Source organism: Tympanuchus pallidicinctus, unplaced genomic scaffold, assembly GCF_026119805.1.
Source record: "Tympanuchus pallidicinctus isolate F22 unplaced genomic scaffold, pur_lepc_1.0 scaffold9, whole genome shotgun sequence".
NCBI lineage: Eukaryota > Metazoa > Chordata > Aves > Galliformes > Phasianidae > Tympanuchus > Tympanuchus pallidicinctus.
Window position 1 is genome coordinate 22,716,626 of NW_026294813.1, and position 19,517 is coordinate 22,736,142.

The window sequence follows — 19,517 nt, forward strand, 5'->3', positions numbered from 1 at the left end:
AAACAACACAAACAACCAAAGCAGAAACAAACAAACAAAAACCACACAATCCCAACCTGCAAACCCACATCAATGTAACTCACTGCTACGGAACCAACCACAGAATGAAATTCTTCTGATTGTACTTTTTTTTGCTTTATAAATCAATTTAGAAGTCAGGAGAGACTTCAATTTCTCCCCAAAGCCATGAAGACTGACAGCTCTATGTGCAGACCTGATTAACAAACACACTGCAAACTCATCACCATTCTGCCAAACACGAGACATGAGAAATGATTAATTTTCTCCTTGTTTCTAGTTTACAAAAACAGCAACTGACATTCTAGGGGAAAGCACAGGCAAGTAACGTGCTCTCTTTAGATCAATATAATGTGACAGTTGACAATATGATCAACTAATCTGATTGCATACAGCCTATAAAAAGGTAGGCGTAAAGAATACTCACTGAGAGGTCTAGCACTCTATCAAATTATGTCAGAAATATCACAAAGATGTGTCATGCCATGAAGGTCATAGAATTATAGACCCACAGAATGGCCTGTGTTGAAAAGGACCACAATGGACCAAATCATCTGGTTCCACCCCCCTGCTGTGTCCAGGTCACCAACCAGCAGACCAGGCTGTCCAGAGCCACATCCAGCCTGGCCTTGAATGCCTGCAGGGATGGGGCATCCACAGCCTCCTTGGGCAACCTGTCCTTCATTGACCTTTAATACAGAGCATGGTGAGCTAAACAAAATTTGAATTTACAAACTCAGCTCATATTTACATTCAAAGCCAAACCCATTCTTGGGTAACCAGTAATAGGAGAGAGATAGAACAAGAGCTGATGGCCTCAAGTTGCACCAGGGGAGGTTCAGGTTGGGTATTAGGAACAGTTTCTTCTTAGAAAGAGAGCTCAGGCACTGTCACGGGCTGCCCAGGGAGTGGTGGGGTTCTGTCCCTGGAGGCGTTTAAGGAAAGGCAGATGTAGCATTTAGGGACGTGGTTAACGGGCAATTCTGGTGGCAGGTGGGTGATTGGACTAGGTGATCTTAGGGGTCCCTTCCAACCTTAATGATTCTATGATTCTACAAACTGAAATGATTCGATATCATAAAGACTGAAGAAAGTTCACAGCAAACATTTCTGTAGTTCCTTTGTTAATCTCAAGTTACTGCTGTGATCACAGAAGGTATTACAGGACTCAGACAACGTTACTTTAATCAATTAAGGCCTTCACAGAAAACTGGCTGATAAACCTGAAACAGAGTCTAGATGTGCATTACTGCATGTTTATATATGTAGCAACACGGCTTCGTATGAACTAATATAAATGCAGAGATATAAACACAGAGACACGTGTACCAACTATTAAAATCCAGAGAGCTCTTTAGAAACAAGTCAAATTAAAAGAGCACTGCTGTGGGAAATACATCTTGCACTCATTTCATACGCATTCTTCTTTTTGCAGCACCAACCCCGGTACAAATTTTTCTCATCCACAACGAAATTTACTGATTGATGCTACTTGGAATTGTAGAATAACATCACTATTTGAGTTGGAAGGGACATTTAAAGGTCATCTCGTCCAACCCCTAATTATTACCAAACACTCTGCATACGTAATACACCATTTAACTGAATTTCAGACATTCTTCTTCCAAATTACACTCCATTAAAAACCATCTCAGTGCTGAAGAGGTGCAATTTCATGTAACATCATGCAATTTCATTCTTAAAGGACCGGATTCTGGAGCAACGTCTGCCACGTCTCCAGGATGGCCAAAGAGATAAGAGCACACAACAGATTTAACTGTGCCATCTTATGGTATTTCTTTTAATTTCCTTAAGCTGTCCAATGGAGAGCAGCTGATAAGCCATTCATGGCGGCTCACACAGCCCTGCATGTAAATGGCTGCTGTGAGAGGGTGAGAAAAAAGGAAAAATTCGCCCCATAAGTTCACTTCATGCTTAATGTGCATGCCTAATTAGTGAGGTGTATGGCAACCTCTAGTGGTCCTGCTTAGAAACCTCTACACCTACAAAGAAAGCAGCAAACATTCCTGCAGACGAAGCCGTAGAGACGCAGGAAAAATGCTCAGCTGACATAACCAGTCCCACAAACATCAGCACTTTGCAAACAGGATAGAAGCAGTGCAGCACCACATCCTTGGCACTGCCCTGATAAAACACCTCTGTGTAATTCACAACACATCAGTGCTAACAGTGGGCAGAGAGGAAGGATTTCACTGTACAACACGAAGTCGTTGCAATCTATAGGAAAGGACATCCGACCTGAAATGAATGCTGCCCTGCTTCTTGTCATAAAGCATCTCTGACATCTGTTTGTCTTTCCAGCACATGCTGGTGATAAATTCACGCAAATCTGTCCATTCTCATGCCTGCTGGAATGTGAAACAAATTAGCCAACATTATGGAGCTGGATTTTGCTGAGCTCCAATGCATGCAGCACTGAATATTCTCCCCCACTTCCTTCACAGAAGTTGTCTTCAGAATTTAAAGCAATTGCAACTTCTGCTCAGAACAGGATTAGGATGGAGATGGAATTACTTCTCACATGAAGAACGGAACTACTAGAGCAGCTAGTGAGGCTCCAATGATGACTGCCCATTCAATTATATTGCTAAACAGACTTTAAGTTAAGTGTTATATCCTAAAATACGTATATTCCTAATTACCTGATACTCTTTATAGGCTTTTCCTTCGCAGAAAGACTTTTTTAATCCAGGATGCTGTGGTTTATTCTCTCAGAGATGTTTGCACTCTGATGATAGAACCAGAACAACAATCTGAAGTATGTTCTGTTTTGGGATCATGGAGCAGGTTAGGTCTTTTGGTGCTGGCTACATTTAATAATAGTGACTCAGTACCGAATAAGAGAGGACTTAATGATCTCCAGAGGTCCCTTACAATCCCTACAGTTCTGTGATTCTGCAAGGTAGGAAAAGGAAGAATATATGCCTCAAAACAGTCATTTTTAATGAAATGTATGCATCGATAAATATTTATTCCTATTGCTTTTAATGCATTTTTATAGAAGTGTCTTTTGATTTATAAGCAATCCATCACAATTATTGTGACAAATAAGATCACGATCTTGGTGGCCACTTTTTGCCTGTTTGCCAGACATGCAGCTTTCTAACTGTAGGACAAGATTCTGAGTGAACTATACTCAAAAATTGAGGGAAAAAGAATCAAATGCAGTCCTTAACCCTCCTCTTCTTATTCTCGTTCTGTTTCAAATTTCATCTCCTTCATTCCAAATTTCTACTGCACGGTAATATGGAGCATCCAGCTACAGAAGGGCAGAAGTTTAAAAACAATTGTGTGGCGTATCTTTGAACTATGTAATAAAGTTATGCTGTACATGATGCATACCATATTGCCTTTCCAGTGTCCTTCTTCGATTGATGAGAACGTCCACTTTCTGTACCCATCCTTACCCCACTCCAACATTATTTCCAGAACAATACAGCCAACCCTGCTGGCAGCCAGAACTCGTCGTGTGTTAGACAACAACACCAGAACCATATCTTCCATACAAATTTTAGTACAATTCCTTCACAAGCAGCCATATTTCAACATGTTTAGACAGATGATAAATAAGGCACATCAACTTCATGGCAGGTTGTTGAAATGTTGCATATGAGGAGTGCAAGAGAACTTCATCAGGTTCCACATCCTTCCTGGGGTCGTGGACAGGTGTCAAACATCAAGGTCAGTGTGCCCCAAAGATGTATGGAGAAGTGGTGCAAAGTGCATGGTAGAAGCTATGATTTCAGAGTTTGCAAGTGCTTGGAAAGCTCAAACTCCACCCTTCCGATTTGAGAAATGAGGAGTGCAGGTGTGCAAGACAATGTTTGAGATGTGTAGCAGGAAAATAGCTCAAGTCTGAACACTCACTGTCCCGGGATTTTAGAAGGATGTGTGTGTTAAACACGGAAAAGACGATGGAAGCGTTCACACTGATGAGTAGTTGATATTTTCACAAACAAGCATTTCATGAAGAGAAGGGACTAGGAGTGAATTAAATCCAAACTAGAGAGGTTTAAGAATGAGGTATGTTTTCTGTTAACCAAGTCCTTTACAAAGCGTACAGGCACGCAGTTATCATTTACTTATTTCTGGCACACTGTCTGCACTGACAAGCACTAAAGAAGTTTATTCCAGATTGTATTCATAAGGACCTTCCCAATTTCCCCCGGAGCACGGAGCAGGGCTGGCTGCCAGAATGAGCAGGATGCCCCATGTGTGATACCTCCCTTCACAAAGGGTCTGGAGCACAGCAAAAACGGGAAGAACCAACTCCAGTACCTCCTTCCTAAGCTATGGCCATGCTCTAGAACCAGAGCACGTGAAAAGTATCATGTAGGGTTTACTGTCCGTACTTCCAGCACATTCTGTCTGACTTAAGAAATCAGTCTTTTGTCAAATGTGCAGGAAGAAGTAGAGCACATTGAAAATCCAGTTTGCAAAGTACTTGACTGCCAGCAGAGTGCATTCCTATAATGTGATGCATGAGTACAAGAAGCACAACTTACAGAAATTTGTGAAAACCTTCAAGCTTTAAGGCTGCTACTGAGCTTTGTGTTATGAGAAACAAAAGCAGGAGTTATTCAGGTAGAGATACTCACATTTCTGTGCATTCAGAACAGACCCAAATGTAAAGAAAACAAAATTAATCGTGCTACTCTTCAGTTACTCAGTTATCATTTCAGCTGTTAAGTTCACCAGCTTTATGGCATAGAAAACTCAAGTCCCTCTGCCCCTGAGATTCAGCAAGGTGTAAGGAGGAGTTTAAGAAGAAGTCCACTTCAGAAGTTTCATATTTACCTGATGATTCTCTGCGCAGCATACTGGTGCAGTGAGCGGAACTGTGCTGACATATTGGCTAGGGCTGCCAGGCAGTTATTGTGCAGGTATTTGTCCTGTCAGAAAGAAGGGAGAAAAACCAACACATCAAACTGTCCTTTTTATACATAGTGACATCTGTTGCAGGAAACCACTCAGAGGACTGATACCCATTGTTTCAAAGGCCATGGTCAAAAGCTCACAGGAGAATGACAAAGTTCATACATGCAGTGATTTTTTAAATATTTCTCTTCTGATAGAAGGCTTATAAGAGTGATTTGACACAGATTTCAGGGTGTACTTATGTATCTTACATGTATACCTTCATATCCTTAGCAAATTCTTTTACAAAACATCACAGGAGTAATAAATACAGAAATAAATTCTTCTCTTCCTTTATCTCTCTCCATTTTCTAGTCTTACCTTAACATTTCCTGCTTTGTAACTCATTTCTCTACTAACTCTCTCTAAACATTCCATATATCCTACTATACTACTACTATTACTAAATATTATTATGTGATACTATTACTATATGATATTACTACTACAACTATTACTCCATGATACTTAACATTTCTGCTCCCCTTTTAGAATGCCAGAAGCCATTTGTTCAGAGGAGCACTTAAGTGATGGCACTACCAAAGCCAAGGGTTTTCACAAAGCCCAACGTCAGAGCCCTCAGTAAGATGGGAACCGTCACTACCAATGGAGTCTGGCTGCAGGCAAGTAAAAACTGACTGGGCCATTGCTTAAAAGAGAAAAAAAAAATCTTGAATCCACATATGACTTGCTGTGGTACTATTAATAACATAATATTATTCAGTATATTCAAATTTGGCAAGAATTCATACATTGTTTTGAGCCACCAGCATGACCAGCCCCTACACATCAGTGTTTAATTACACCTACGAGGGATTTATTTTCCCTACTCTGATCTAAAATATACACGTACTCTTGAGTGTAACAGACTCCAGGTCAATCAAAACGCCCTACAGTGGCTGTTCTACATAAGAATACTGACTACATATAGAACTGAGCTGCCCACTTCTGAGTAATAACAGAGTAGAAGCAAAGAAACTGTAAGCAATTGTTTTTCCCCATTAGACAATGGAATTTTTTCTTCTTATCTGATAAACAGTCCTGTACCTAAATTATGGAAATCAGAGAGTCCTACTCAATGAATTGGATGATAATACAGAAACTGTCCTACAAGTTCAGAGCCATCTAACACTGTGCTTAGCTTATACGGCTGTTCTTCCCATTTCCTTCCATCCTACAACTTCCAGTGCCAACTCACTGCAACAGAAAGAAATCCCACACCCTGTTTGAGGCTGAAATCCTGCTGCTTAACTTAGAAGCCCTCACTGTGTACACAAGCACTCGATGTAACTCTTACCCGTGTCCGTGTCATGTTGTACTGGATGGTTCTTATCACAACGAGTATCAGGAGACTCCCAAGTGAGATCTCTGTTAGGACACGCTCAGCGTACCACGTGATGTTTTTCAATATCTGGAAAGAGGAAAAAGGTTGTTCAGCATCTAGGTCTGAATAAGAACACAGAAAGGTCTCCAGACTCCCTTTTCCCTTAACCTAGCTGATGGCCTTGTTCAATTTCATTAACTGCTGTTGGCAAAATGTTACACGAAAACATTTCTGACTGTATCTCTTCCTTCCATCTCTTGGATAATTGGAAAGAATGTTGATCTTCATCCTGCGTCATTTGGCTTGTACAATTCCCTCTTCCTCCCACTGATCAGTAAGCTCAGAAAGGCCTCTATTTTGTATAGAGAGACTGGAGACGTAGCAACAAACTAAACAAGCATTCAGAAATACTTTCAGAATCTAAAGCCTCCTCCAGCTACCTAAAAAATCTCAGTAAGTTAATCTACATGGGATACTGAAGAAATTCACAATACCAAATTCTGCAAAGTCTGAAGCAGAATATCTGTGGCAAAATCTGGGCATCTCCCACTGTATCAGCCCTTGGTTGGGTGATGCACAACCCTTCCGCTACAACTGAACATTGCCAGAGAAATAATCAAGAGAAATACTTTATAAACATTAATTGTATGTCAGGCTTGATGCAATCATTTGGTTGCAAATCACCGAACGAGCACAGAACTCACTTCCAAAAAGGTCACTCCAAATTGTTCATTTCCATGGTAGCATGGAAATTGTCATTTGAAATTCTCTAAGTAACATATATTGAAGGAGAATGGACACTGCTGAGTGCCTTTACAGACCACAGCCCTCCACATGGTTATTTTCTCCTGCTGCTTCTGAAAGCCTTGAAGACATTCCATTATAAGAATTTCAGTGTCAAACAGTATTTGCTGAAGACGTGTGGTTTAGAAGGAAATCATGAGGCCACATGAGGTACCTAATGGAGAGCTCCATAATTCAGAGCACATTACCAGCCCACGCCCTGCAAAAGCTGGCTGTGGAATTACTCACTGTGCACTGTTCATTTCTGCCTCTCATCCTCCTCATTTTGTGTTCGCCCCCACTGATGACAGATACGACACAAATGCAGAGAGGGCAGTGTGTCCTTGTTGATACTGACAGAGTTTGTCCCTGTTCCTGTGAATATTTTTCCTATTAACAGCCAGTGCACCCAAAAAACTTGTACCAACAGCAGTAAGTGAAGCATATAAGTCTTCTTTCCTTTCTCCACCTTTGAGAAGGAAACAGGAGACTCAGAGCTGTTCCATTAACCCAGCTTCTCCAATTCAACCCAAAGACTGGATCTGCTCAAACAATACTGAATTACTTTTATATTCAGCTGGTGTATTTGCAAAGGGATGTATTTCAACAAGGAACAAACCAATGCAAAGGTTTGTTTACAGAGGATTCAAAGAGACGGCATGCTGGAGCCTACAAACAGGAGATATCCTTCCCTGTGACACCCAAATCATCAGTTATTAACACTGGCTGTTGTTTCCCTGCAGTATTACACATACTGAACACATTTAAATACTGATTTGGTTTGTTTTAAAACTACTATGAAAGTTATGAATCATAGAACTGCACAAGAACTGGAAAGAAATGAGTTATCCCATATTATTGACAAAAACAGATTGGTCTCTGCAGTGAAAACCTTTCTTTACTCCTGGTATAAATGAGTCGAGCAGCCCACCTTCCAGCAGGCAAGCTATCCCAGAGCTGATACCTCTCAGTACTTGAAGTTATTTGCCCTGGTTTTCAGTTCACCTTCCTTACCACTTGCATCCCACCACCATTTTCTGATACACAACCAACAGAAGATTTACATTCGCTAGTTCTTCCATTTATTCTCATTTTGGGTCAACATGCAACAAAACTTTGCATTTTCATTCCTTTTAAATTTTGCAGATTGCTTTTACAAAAGCATGGTACTTTTGTAGTCACAATATGACCTGCCATGACTACCCCTATGTCTCTATAGAGATCCAAATTATAGCAACTTCTGAACAATCACCAACATTCTGGGTAGATTTGCAATCTGCAAGCATCTCCCTCTACACTAATGAACAAGCCCTTTAATAAGCAACAAAAGCAGAACTGAAGCTTAATGCAGCGCGCTTAACAACCTCTAAGGACACTTTGCTCTTCATTTACTTAATCCCCTTGTAACCAACATTTAACAGGGATTCTCCCTACATTACAACATTATTCTAAAACAACGTCAGAATCATAACCCACTTTCTTATGAGAAGCTAAGGGACTAATGAAGGCTGCACGTCAAAATATTTCAGTTAATGTACTTGTGTCCAAACAGACAGGTAAAAATCCAGTGACTAATCTAATAGCTGCTAGACTTGCTGCATTAAAAATAAAACCAGCAAATCCTAATTTTTGTGTACATGGTTACTAATCATCTTCTGCTACAGAAAAACAAGTTCAGTGTGCACAGCTGAGATTTACATAGTGCAATTATTCTTTTTTAGATATTGATTTTGTACAGAGGAACATCAGTAGTCTACATGGGAGTCTTGTAGAATATTAACATCACATTTTTCATTGCACATTGAGTAAGGTGTATTTCTTTAAAGAGAAAATTAAAGGTTCAATTTAAAAATGAACACTTAAGCAAGGAAGCTCTTGTTCTCCCTTTCTAATCAATTTATTGATCTTGGTTCCTTTTCCACCAATGTGCCTTGGTTCTGAGTGGTTCAGTGGGCACGGAGGGCATGGCTTGGGGTTGGACTCTATGATCCTGGAGATCTTTTCCAATCTTTATGATTTCATGATTCTATGAATTCTCACCTGGCTTTGTATGGCAAGACTAGGATCTCTCTAACACAATCAGCCAGCAGAATGCTACTCAGCAATGCTGAGTTTCAGCGAAGACGTTTCATATTTCAAGCAGGATGTATTTGACAGCATGCATCTTGCACAATTTATTTTCTAGTCAGCAGCCTTAATTCTTGCACATAAACGAGCGCATGCCTTCCATCAAGTCCCATAAACTGAAATGTGATTTATACTGCAGTCTGTGACATTGATAGATCATTTGTGCTATGCTCTTACTGAGGATCCAAAAGGCACTCAAACACCATAGGAATAAAAGTTCTCAGTATTGAGAACTGAGAGTTTAGAGTACAATTGTTCTGTGTCACACTCTGAAATACAAACTCAAAACTACATACTCTGTGTATAATTCTACTTTTTATACACCCTTGGATCCCAAAGAAGTATGTCATAGGTTTTCTTTGCCCCAAGGGATACCTTTCATTATGGGTTGGATCCCACTGACTGTAGTACTAAATATCCAAGACATAATTACACGCATGCTTTACCAAAACCCTTAGTCAGTAGGTTTGAAAACAAAACCTGAGAAGAAAAAAGGAAAAGAATCCTATAGGCCTAATTCTAGACACGGATACTGATTTCATAAAACAAAAGCAACTGGTTCCAGAAGCATGAAATATGAAAAGTATTTCAAATTTCAATATCATCCGCATGAAAACAACGCCACACTTGAAAGAAACTCTCTGGTTTTCAAGACAGAAAACACAGAGGTTCTGATTAGAACACTGCACAAAGACACAGACCAAATGAAGAGGAACTCAGCTCTCCGTATCCTCAGCACTGAGTTTCTTGTTTTCCCACTGACTGGCTTGAGAAACGTTCCTTAGCAGAATAAAGACAACAAACACAGCGAAGTTGTGCTTCACAGCCTGCCGCTGACAGCTACAGAACAAAGCACTGCGGCAGCGCTACAGGTTGCTGCCCTTTCAAGTGTTACACAAAGCTACCGCGACGCCTGGTCTTTTTCTTATCTACCATGGCATGAGTCAGGACAGAGAAATCAGCGATGCACATCCGTGTGGGGAGCTGCTGCCTTTACCCCTGACTCAGTCGCTATTAATGAAAGACATGGAGCTCTCCGTGGTTCCAGGGGCCCGAATTCATGACGCCACAGCGGGACGGATGGTTTGGATCATGGTTTCCAGCCGTTAAGACCGCAATCAATTTAAAGAGAAATGCCTCAACAGTCGAAAAGAATTTCTGTGGTTTCCTGAGCTCTTTACTAGTTTGGGTAATCGCAAGATTTATAAAATCGGGCTTACTAAAATTAATCTTAGAAATCAATGAATAAATGTGGGCGAAAGGAAAATAGCGTATAAAGGTTTTCCTAAGAACATTACATAGGATACGTAGCAGAGAGAAAACCAGGTCGACCTAAACTGCATCAATTTCTTCTCTCTTAATTCCTCAGCCAAGCGATTAAAAAAAAATCCTGCTGTAGTTGTTAACATTTGAGCAATCTTTGCAGTAAGAGTTCATTCCACTTGTGTAACTGATGTTCACATCTGACAACCGTGCATGCAGCTTCCCAGTTCTACTCATAATATTTTCTCCTTCATAATATCCCCTTAGACTTTAGGAGATGTGGACTCAATTTTTAGGAAAGCAGGAGACTAAATACTTCCATGTACTTTTAGAACACTAGTTCAGTCACTAACTCCTGGAAACAAGGATTTAAACCATTTCAAAGGATGGGAAAGGGGAACTGATGCATGAGGATGATTTTGTATCCTTTTCCTGCAGGCAAAGGAAGATGCTAACTACCAATCCTTCCACCAATATATCTGTTCACCAAGAAGGTAACTTTTTCAAAGTTTGACAAAATGTGCTTTTTTTCCTATCAATTATCAATCATTAGAATTGCAGTCATCAATTCTAATTTACATCACAGCTGATCTGGGGGGGTGACCAGCTCTTTTTCCTAAGCATGGGGCAAGGAAAAAGCCTTCAAAATCACTAAGGCAAGCACTGCAGTGGTGGAACAGCACTCTGATTTGCCTTGAAGTGATCTTTAGGGTTCTTTCAATCTAAGCCATTTTATTCCATGATTCTATAACGTCTGCTCTCTGCTTTGACGTGAAACACATCCAGTCAATCACAACAAAGTGATACAAGGTGAGAAAATCAATATTAAGAAATAGAGGAGAACCAGTGGAAGAATTCATGTTAATCCACATCTGACCTCAGCCGTGTCATAGTGCTCCATTGGCTTTTTATGCCCAAAGTTTCACACCTTATTCTGAAGCAGGGTGACACAGAAGCTCACACAGACACAAATGCAGCTCACAGACACCTTCACCAATCTGCAGAATGAGCAAACTCCTTGGCATTACAGCTGAAAGGATGCCACTGAGCTGGCATAGACAGGGAATTGTAGAGAAAAAAAGGCATAGAATAAGAGAGAAGCAAAACAGATTAAACGGACAAGAAAATAAAAAAAGGCAAAGGCAGGGCTGAGCAAATCAGTGCAGGGTAAAAGGAACCAGATATTTTTGTAACTGAAATGGAAGTAGTAAAATAACATCCACATTACACTACGAATACATTGGCAGGGTTAGTGGTGATGGCAAGCATAAGCTGGACAAGGACACTTGATTTAAGTTCTCATTCCACAGCTGGATCCTCATTAACAGCATTAGGGAAATCTTCCACTTTATTTATCCAGCAAGGAATTTTTGACAGACTGCATGTAAACCAACTGAAACAAATGAAGGACAATGAGGAAACAGCCTGAGTCAGGGGTGGAATCGTCTGCTGCACCCTAAACCCTCACCAAGCTCCATTTATGACATACAGAGCTATATAAAATTCTGACATTTCAGAACATATATATTATTAACATCTGACCATTGGCAATAAGACAAAACACCAGTTACCTCCCAGTCAGGCTGGAAATTTACTTGAGAGCAGTTGCTTCTAGCTTTTTGCATTTCATTGATTTTACATAACCCCAAAAGAGAGTTTCTATGTCCCAGTCAAAAAATAAAATATAATCAGTGCAGACATCTGTATTATCACAGTGTTAGAAGCTGGGAACCAGAATATTATTATCCAAGGTCTTCTCCAGCACAGATGGTCAAGGCCCATCACAGAGAGTCAACATTTGGATGATATTATATGGACAATGTAGAATAGATATTAATCTAGCAGGAAGACAGAAAAGAAATGCCAAGTAAGGAAGCAACAGTTTGGAAAATAAATCTCCAACTAAGACCCTCCCTCAGCCACATCAAACTGGTTAAGCAAAGTTTTGAAGAGAAATAAAAAAGCTTTTCGGTTTCTCTCTCCCTTTTATAGCCCCTCTAGTCCCTCAATCTGCAGTCACTGCAAGCTTAAAATTATAAATAAAGATTGGAAGGATTTTTAAGTCTCAAGAGTTATTTACCAAAGCAGCAACTCACCACTTCATGAATGGAACGGTTGAAGCCATCATCCTCTGTGAGGATCAACAAAATGATGAGAGCCATGTAGACATGGTGTGAATTCCTTTCTTCAACATGATACAGAATCTCGAGAATTGGCAGAACCTTTAGGGAAGGAGGAATGTGCACATTAGATGAGTCTTTCAAACAGCTGACAATAAAAAGAGGAGACTCCAAATCTCCCCACTATCAGCCCATCCTGAACAATATCACAGTGATTTCTCCCTCTCCAAATAACCACTCCTAAGCAGTGACGTACAGCATTCAAACACCTTCTGTCTGTCTTTACTCTGTCTACACAAGTAAGTCCATACAAAATTTTTCCTGTGGTGAGACATGGCATTCCAATTCCTAATAAATTACATTTCCAGCCATAGTAGTTATCGTAGGCTCTGAAAGCTTGAGTTCCCCTCTGGACTATGGGAAAATAAGCAAGATTTTCAGCAATGCAAACAGGAAAACAGTCGTTTCTAACCATTTCTGCTCACATAGCCTGGTCTGAAATAACTTTCCTCAACACAGCCAGGCATATTGGAGCTGAGGTGACCTGAAATTCAGATCCCATTTTGGCGTGTGGAGTTAATCCAGACAAGAACCAGTTTGGGTTGGGTTACGACTAGCAAAGGCCTGTTTTTCCCATTTTAGAAAGCGTGCAGCCAATGAGAACTGACGTTCTGCTGAGAGTTCAGCCCAAGGTCTTGCAACATTTCCACCACGATGAACGGCTTCAGCCAAAGTCTCGCAGTAATAATGAAAACGAATTGCAACTGCAAGCATACCTGAATGCTAGGCTAAAGCTAATCCAGATGCAAACACTGTCGTCCTACCAACTGGAAATTAGCTTTCCACTAGCTCAGTATGTGGCTTCCCCACACTGCAAAAATACCCTGGAAAAAGGAACTGGAGACAACTCCCAATTCCAGGATACTGAACGAGATGCAAAATGGTGTCCAAGAAGATTCTAGACACCTACAGACTTCTGTTCTTCAAAACAAGTCTAGCGAAGCAGGACAAATCATGTGAAACCTATTCTGGTGCGAGGCCAGAGTGCTGAGAGCTGCATAAGCCTCTGAAGTTACCAGAATGTTCTGTTCAGTCAACAAGTCCCAAAACAGTCGGAACATATTAAACACACAACACAGTTTCTATCAAAACCTATGAGGTTTAGCTAAGTACTGCAGGCCACAAAAACTTCTCACAGATGCTTTAGTCAGGGGCAAGGCAATACAGCAGCAAAAGTAGAGAAAAAATATTTACATCACAAACTTCCTTCTTTTACATATCCAAAGGATTCTTCTTCTCCAGTTAAAACTAGTGGCAATCTTTCTGTGTTTTAAGAGTATCAGTCTTGAGAACAAAGACTGTGTTTTCCTAGAATATGTGTTTGGTGTGTTGCAAAACCACTTTTCTTTGGATGGAAGAGAATCTTAGAATCATGAAGGTTGGAGAAGACCTCCATGATCCCCCAGCCCAACCCCAACCCACCCCACCATGCCCACTGACCATGTCCCCAAGTGCCACATCTCCATGGTTTTTGAACACCTCCAGGGCCAGGGGGCTCCACCACCTCCCTGCACAGCCTTTACCACTGCATCACCACTCTCGGGAGAAGAAATTGTTCCTAACATCCAACCAGAACCTTCCCTCATGCAACTTGAGGCCATTGCCTCTATTCCCATTGTCTTTACCCAGGAGAAGAGGCCGATGCCACCTCACCACAACCTCCTTTCAGGGAGCTGTAGGGACCCTCCTCTTCTCCAGACTGAACAATCCCACTCCCCTAAGCACTCCCCATAGAACTGTATTCCAGACCCTTCACAGCTGTGTTGGGAAGGGATACAAATGTTGCTCCACCAGTCCACTGCTCAAGCTATTCCCAAATGAAATATTTTAATTTTATGGAGCTTTGCATTGCATAATCTCAATGCCATTTCCAAGCCTAAGAGTTATGATAAGTTGCATATAGGACAAAGCAATACACAAAATACACTGGCACTTTTTCCTTTGTGCACTGATATGCTGAGGTGTACATTCCTTTAGGACAAGTGTTACCGTTCAGAAAACAAGAAGTTTTCAACAAGCTCTAAGCCACATGGTCTGGTCTTTCTGTAGAGCCAAGAGATGGAATCAATGATCCGCACGGATCATCTTCCAGCTCAGGATACTCTATGATTTTATAAGCCATCATTTAAGTAGAAAAGATTTAAGAGAGTTAAGATGCAAGACAAAACTGGAATTTTAGTTTCATTGGAATTCCTCTAGATTTGTAACCGAAACACACTTCTACACTTTTATGCTATAGACATACATTAAATCACGAAGTTTATGTCACACTTAATATCTATCTTCTCATGCACAGGCATGGTGCAGTCAAGCGTTGTGCAGATCCTGTTTAGACATGCTTGGTGCAACACACATCAGCACTTGTGCTTAGCAGAAAACTTCCACAACCCGTTCTTCCAAACAGAAGAGGGCTACGTCCAGGAACATCCATACAAGTAAGTGTCTTGCTTCTTGTTTGTTTGATTTTTTTAGCGAAAAAATGCAGTGGTGCAACTCCTTATTCCAAAGCTTTTGAACATGCAGTCATACCCTGCAATGAATGATTTCTGAATGAAACTGGAAAAAAACGTACCATAACCACTTCTTGTTCTGCAGGCCCTTTAATTCAGAATCATTTAACTGTCATTACTGGATTACTACAACACTCTTCTATGAGGAGCAGCTTTTACCACTAAGATACAGCAGCCATTACAAAGTTCTCCTTTTAATCCCCCAAGCGGGGGCCAGCTAAAAGCAGACATTAGAAGCTGTGCATGCTCCTAGCAACAAGAAAAGGATCAACATTCTCCCATCCACAAACCATGCTGTTCTGCTTTTGAAGACATCAACTAACAGCCCCCTGTTTCAGCAGTGCCACCATTTCCTGGAGAATCTTTCCACATACAATTTAGCAATGCAGGTGCATTTCCAGACACAAACATCTCTAATAGCAAGTATTTTATGGAATTACATGCACTGAGATGGTGTAAGTTTGGAAGACATACAAATGCTCTATTGCATTCTACCAAACAGATTATAAGAGGAGAAAGGTACACTGCGCTATGTACAATATAGCAAGAAAACGGAGGTATTTCCATGTAAATGACAGAGGTAGATTCATATACCAGTCAGGAAACAAGCTGAAACAATCTACTACAGCAGTTAGAAACAGTTGATTCAATTTACAAATTAAACAGATGTTACAGAAGTGCAAAGATATCTTTAAAATCCTCGGAAATGCCAGAAAAAACATCTGTTAGTGATTCTTCCTGGGTGCCAAACCCAGAAAGAATTGTTAAAAAGAGAAGAGAAAAAAGACAACAAATGCTGTGATGCATTGAATGAAGTTCAATGAACAACCCTCACAACCCAAAACCCCTTGAATTTAGATGAGAGTTCAGCTGAACGCAGACCGGATCTCTCATATCACAGACCTATGTGCTTCACCCAGCTAGCCCACTGGTTCATGCCTGATAACACCACAGTCCTCCAATAAGCCATCCACCCTTGGCTCAAGGAGAATGCTGCTTTGTCAGCAACTTTCACCTCCGAATTACTTTGTTTTCCTCCCATCCTTCTAAGCCATGGGATTCACCTTCCAGGCTCTGTCCTTACCGTGCCTCCAAGCAGGCTGAGTCCTCCCTGGCCATCGTTTTCCCTGCAAAGACACTGACACATCCACACACTGCTCAGACAGCTTTCTCACTAACTCAGCACAGTTCACTTTCCGAGTTTCCCACAACAAACCCGCACAGTTCTGCTAGTTTCTGTGTGGGTGTTTGGTTGGGTTTTTTTTTTAAGCAAAAAACTGTTTCTGTGTACTCTCTCCATCTTCCAATAGCCTATGATTATTTCATGGAGCGTGGTAGCACGGCACCAGAATAGCACAGAGCCTTACTGTAGCCATATACGGAAGCAGCCCCACACTCCTGCCCCTTCCTCTCATTCACAAATTTAAATTTTTAACCACAGGGTTGTAACTGGGAGACCATAGTTCTGTCGTCCATTAACTCCTCGCTCCCAATCCTCTTTGTGCCTGGCTCACCACTCATGCTATCAAGCAGCTGAGACTGCTCTTCTTAGCTGCCTGCTGCAGCTCATCCCTACTTACAAGCCTACTGAAAACAAGCAGATTGCAAAAAGGTTTCAGAAGTGTATCAACAATGACCATTAGAAGCACCAGGATGCATTAAGGGTACAAATAAACGGACAGGATAGCTCGAGACAGAGCAATCAGTTTCAAAACAGTGCTTACACCTAACCTTTGTTTCTCTAACAATAAATTGATAAGCTTAGTCGCTGTGAAACCCATCATACCACATACTAACAGCACAGGACACCAAATATAATGCCCTGTTCACAGGATTTATACAAAATGAATGAGGTCACACCTAAACAATGTGCAGCAGACTACACAGGAGCTCAGTTTCAAATCAGCAATCCAGTATCGACCATCCTGCCTGAGTCTACCAACAGCAGTCTCTAACAACTCTGATTTTAGTGTCAGAACTTGGACCGAGCCCAAACCCATTCCATATCTGCCATCAGACAGGCACAGGATCCAATTATCTGGCAGGACTTCAAACACCGTAATGGAAAAGGTTCTCTATTCTGTTACCTATATTCCCCCAGACAGCCATTATCTTATTAGGGGAATGCTTTTTAATAAGTAAGATTTGTTGAAGTGGTTTGTGACAATACTAAGTGCACCAGGGAGCATCACCTAATTTATAACCCACGAGAACTGCACCAGGTGTCTGTTACATCAGCTGTGAACGACAATCCTATTGAAGCAGCTAAGGAGTCACTGAAATTGCACTTCTACAGAGTCTACAAGGTAGACTACTGAGGAGTTTCAGCTTTATGTCAATTGTGTGAGATATCTGGCACATCAAATACGCCCCAGTTCATTCTGTTAACTATTATACACACATGATAAACCTGTGCAAGTTTTGGCCTGAATATCTAAAAAATAAGTTAACAGAACACGATCTGCCAGTGTGAGCAGGCTGCCCAGAGAGGAGTGCAGTGCCCACCCTGAGAGGTACTGAAGGGTGGTGTGGCACAAAGGGCTAGTGATGGGACCTCAGGGCGAGCAGAACAATACTTACAAGGTTCTCTATGTCTGTCCGTGCCAGCACGTATGTCCGTACGTTGCCATTCTGGTGCAGAAGCATGTACAGCAGAAGGGTCGCCTGATCAGACTTCTGTTGCTCACACAAAGCCGTGTACAAGCTGTTAAAATTAATCTGGAAAACGTGGGGATGTGATGATGAGAAAGCGCTGCTGTCTGAAACAGAAAAATATAAAATAATCTTTAGCAAATATATTTGCCATCTGGACAGCTTTCAATTTTTTAAACCCCTGGATGAAATATTTTGTACAGGCACCATAATAAAGAGGTAACCCAAAGCTTCCATGAGTCTTACAGTAGATTGGAATAAACCTTGCAGGGTGCTGGTGAAGCCCCCTTCCATACTCTCTAACAAACCAGACTAGCAGTACCTTATGCATGCTCACCATATGATTTATGGCAGAGATGAAAGTCAGAACACAGCAGCGTTCTGCTCAGAGAACTTTGTCTCCAGAAGCTCCACCAGCTGCAACAAAAACTTCCAACACACATCTCTAACTTCTAGGAATTTCCAGGGGAAATGGAAGAAGCAAGCACGACAGTAAGTGCTCAGCATGCAAAGGCCCAGGTTCTCATCCTTGCTCAGCCTCCCCACCTCCCCAGGTCCGATTATGCCCTGGGTTTTTTTTCACAAAACACCTCTGAGAGTGCAAAGTTTGTTCCACTGCAGCAGAGGTACATTTCTCAACTCCCAAAAACCTCTCCAGAAATTTGTATAGTATCTTCCTGCCCAGCTCTGCACAAAGAACCATTCCAAACAAGCATCCATGGCAGACACATGAAGGGGCATGAGATTGCCTTTGGGAACTGAATTACTTATTTCAGTGTCTTGGCAACTGGAGGCAAGGGCTATTCTTACTGAGCATATCAACAAGCTCACCATATGGAAAAACTGCAGTAATTTTGTGGATACCCTGGGAACAACAGCAGTTCAAATACTCAAGTATCCTACAAGTCTGGACTTAAATATTGCCCTGCTTCTATAAACAAGATGTCCAAACTTGAAGACTTTAACTAAAATTCCTCAGTTCCCACAATAACAGACTACAGATTTCTGACTTGTTCACTGCTTATTAAAAACGCATTAACTTAGGAAAGTTGTGCTGTAGGAAACAGTGTGACAACACCACTACTCCTGCACAGTCACTGGTGGACAGAGCAGGTTTTTAGGATGCATCTCTGTACCTTTAGAGATCAATCACCAACGTCAAACCCACTGCAGTGTGGCTTTTCAACTTCCCCTTGCCTTCCAGTGCATACACTTGGCGAAGTTTTCTACAACATTCTCAACACTGCCAAAAGCCAGTTTTCACATTAAAATCACATCCTATGAATCATTATGACCATAACTAGACTTTTTTTATGCCATTCTCCTTTTTCCAGTCCCACTCAGTGTTCTCAAGAACCAAATATAAGCTCAATCATGTGAATATCACTAGTGGAAACAAGTTTAATGGAAACAATGTCATTCTGTAGACATTCACATCTAAAGAAAAAAGGGGTTTTCATGCTACTTTCGACACAGTATGACACAATTAGCAATGCAATAGCTCATCAAAGCCCTAAGGGACATGATGCCAGCTAACCAGGATTTCTCCAAGCACTATAAATCTTCAGAGAACTCCTGCAGCCTCTTGGATAACCAGTTTACTTGGAAGACAGCTTTATTTATGTCTTCTAAAATTATGAAGCTTTCTTGAATTCATCAAGTCTGAAGGAAAAAGTACCCTCCTTCCTCCATCCCTTCCATGAGTTTCAGCACCAGGGAGCC

The 19,517-nt window shown here is 41.2% G+C and overlaps 1 protein-coding gene across 5 annotated transcripts in view; it reads right to left on the reverse strand.

Moving 5' to 3' along the window:
* DYM (dymeclin) overlaps positions 1-19,517 on the reverse strand; it is a 150,073-nt gene that overhangs the window by 69,926 nt on the left and 60,630 nt on the right. For all 5 annotated transcript variants that reach the window (XM_052670060.1, XM_052670065.1, XM_052670061.1 and 2 more), the window contains 4 exons: positions 17,724-17,902; positions 12,550-12,675; positions 6,254-6,367; positions 4,837-4,931 (listed from right to left, as the gene is read on the reverse strand). In XM_052670060.1, coding sequence (XP_052526020.1) covers positions 4,837-4,931; positions 6,254-6,367; positions 12,550-12,675; positions 17,724-17,902 — 514 coding nt within the window. The remainder of the gene's footprint in view (positions 1-4,836; positions 4,932-6,253; positions 6,368-12,549; positions 12,676-17,723; positions 17,903-19,517) is intronic.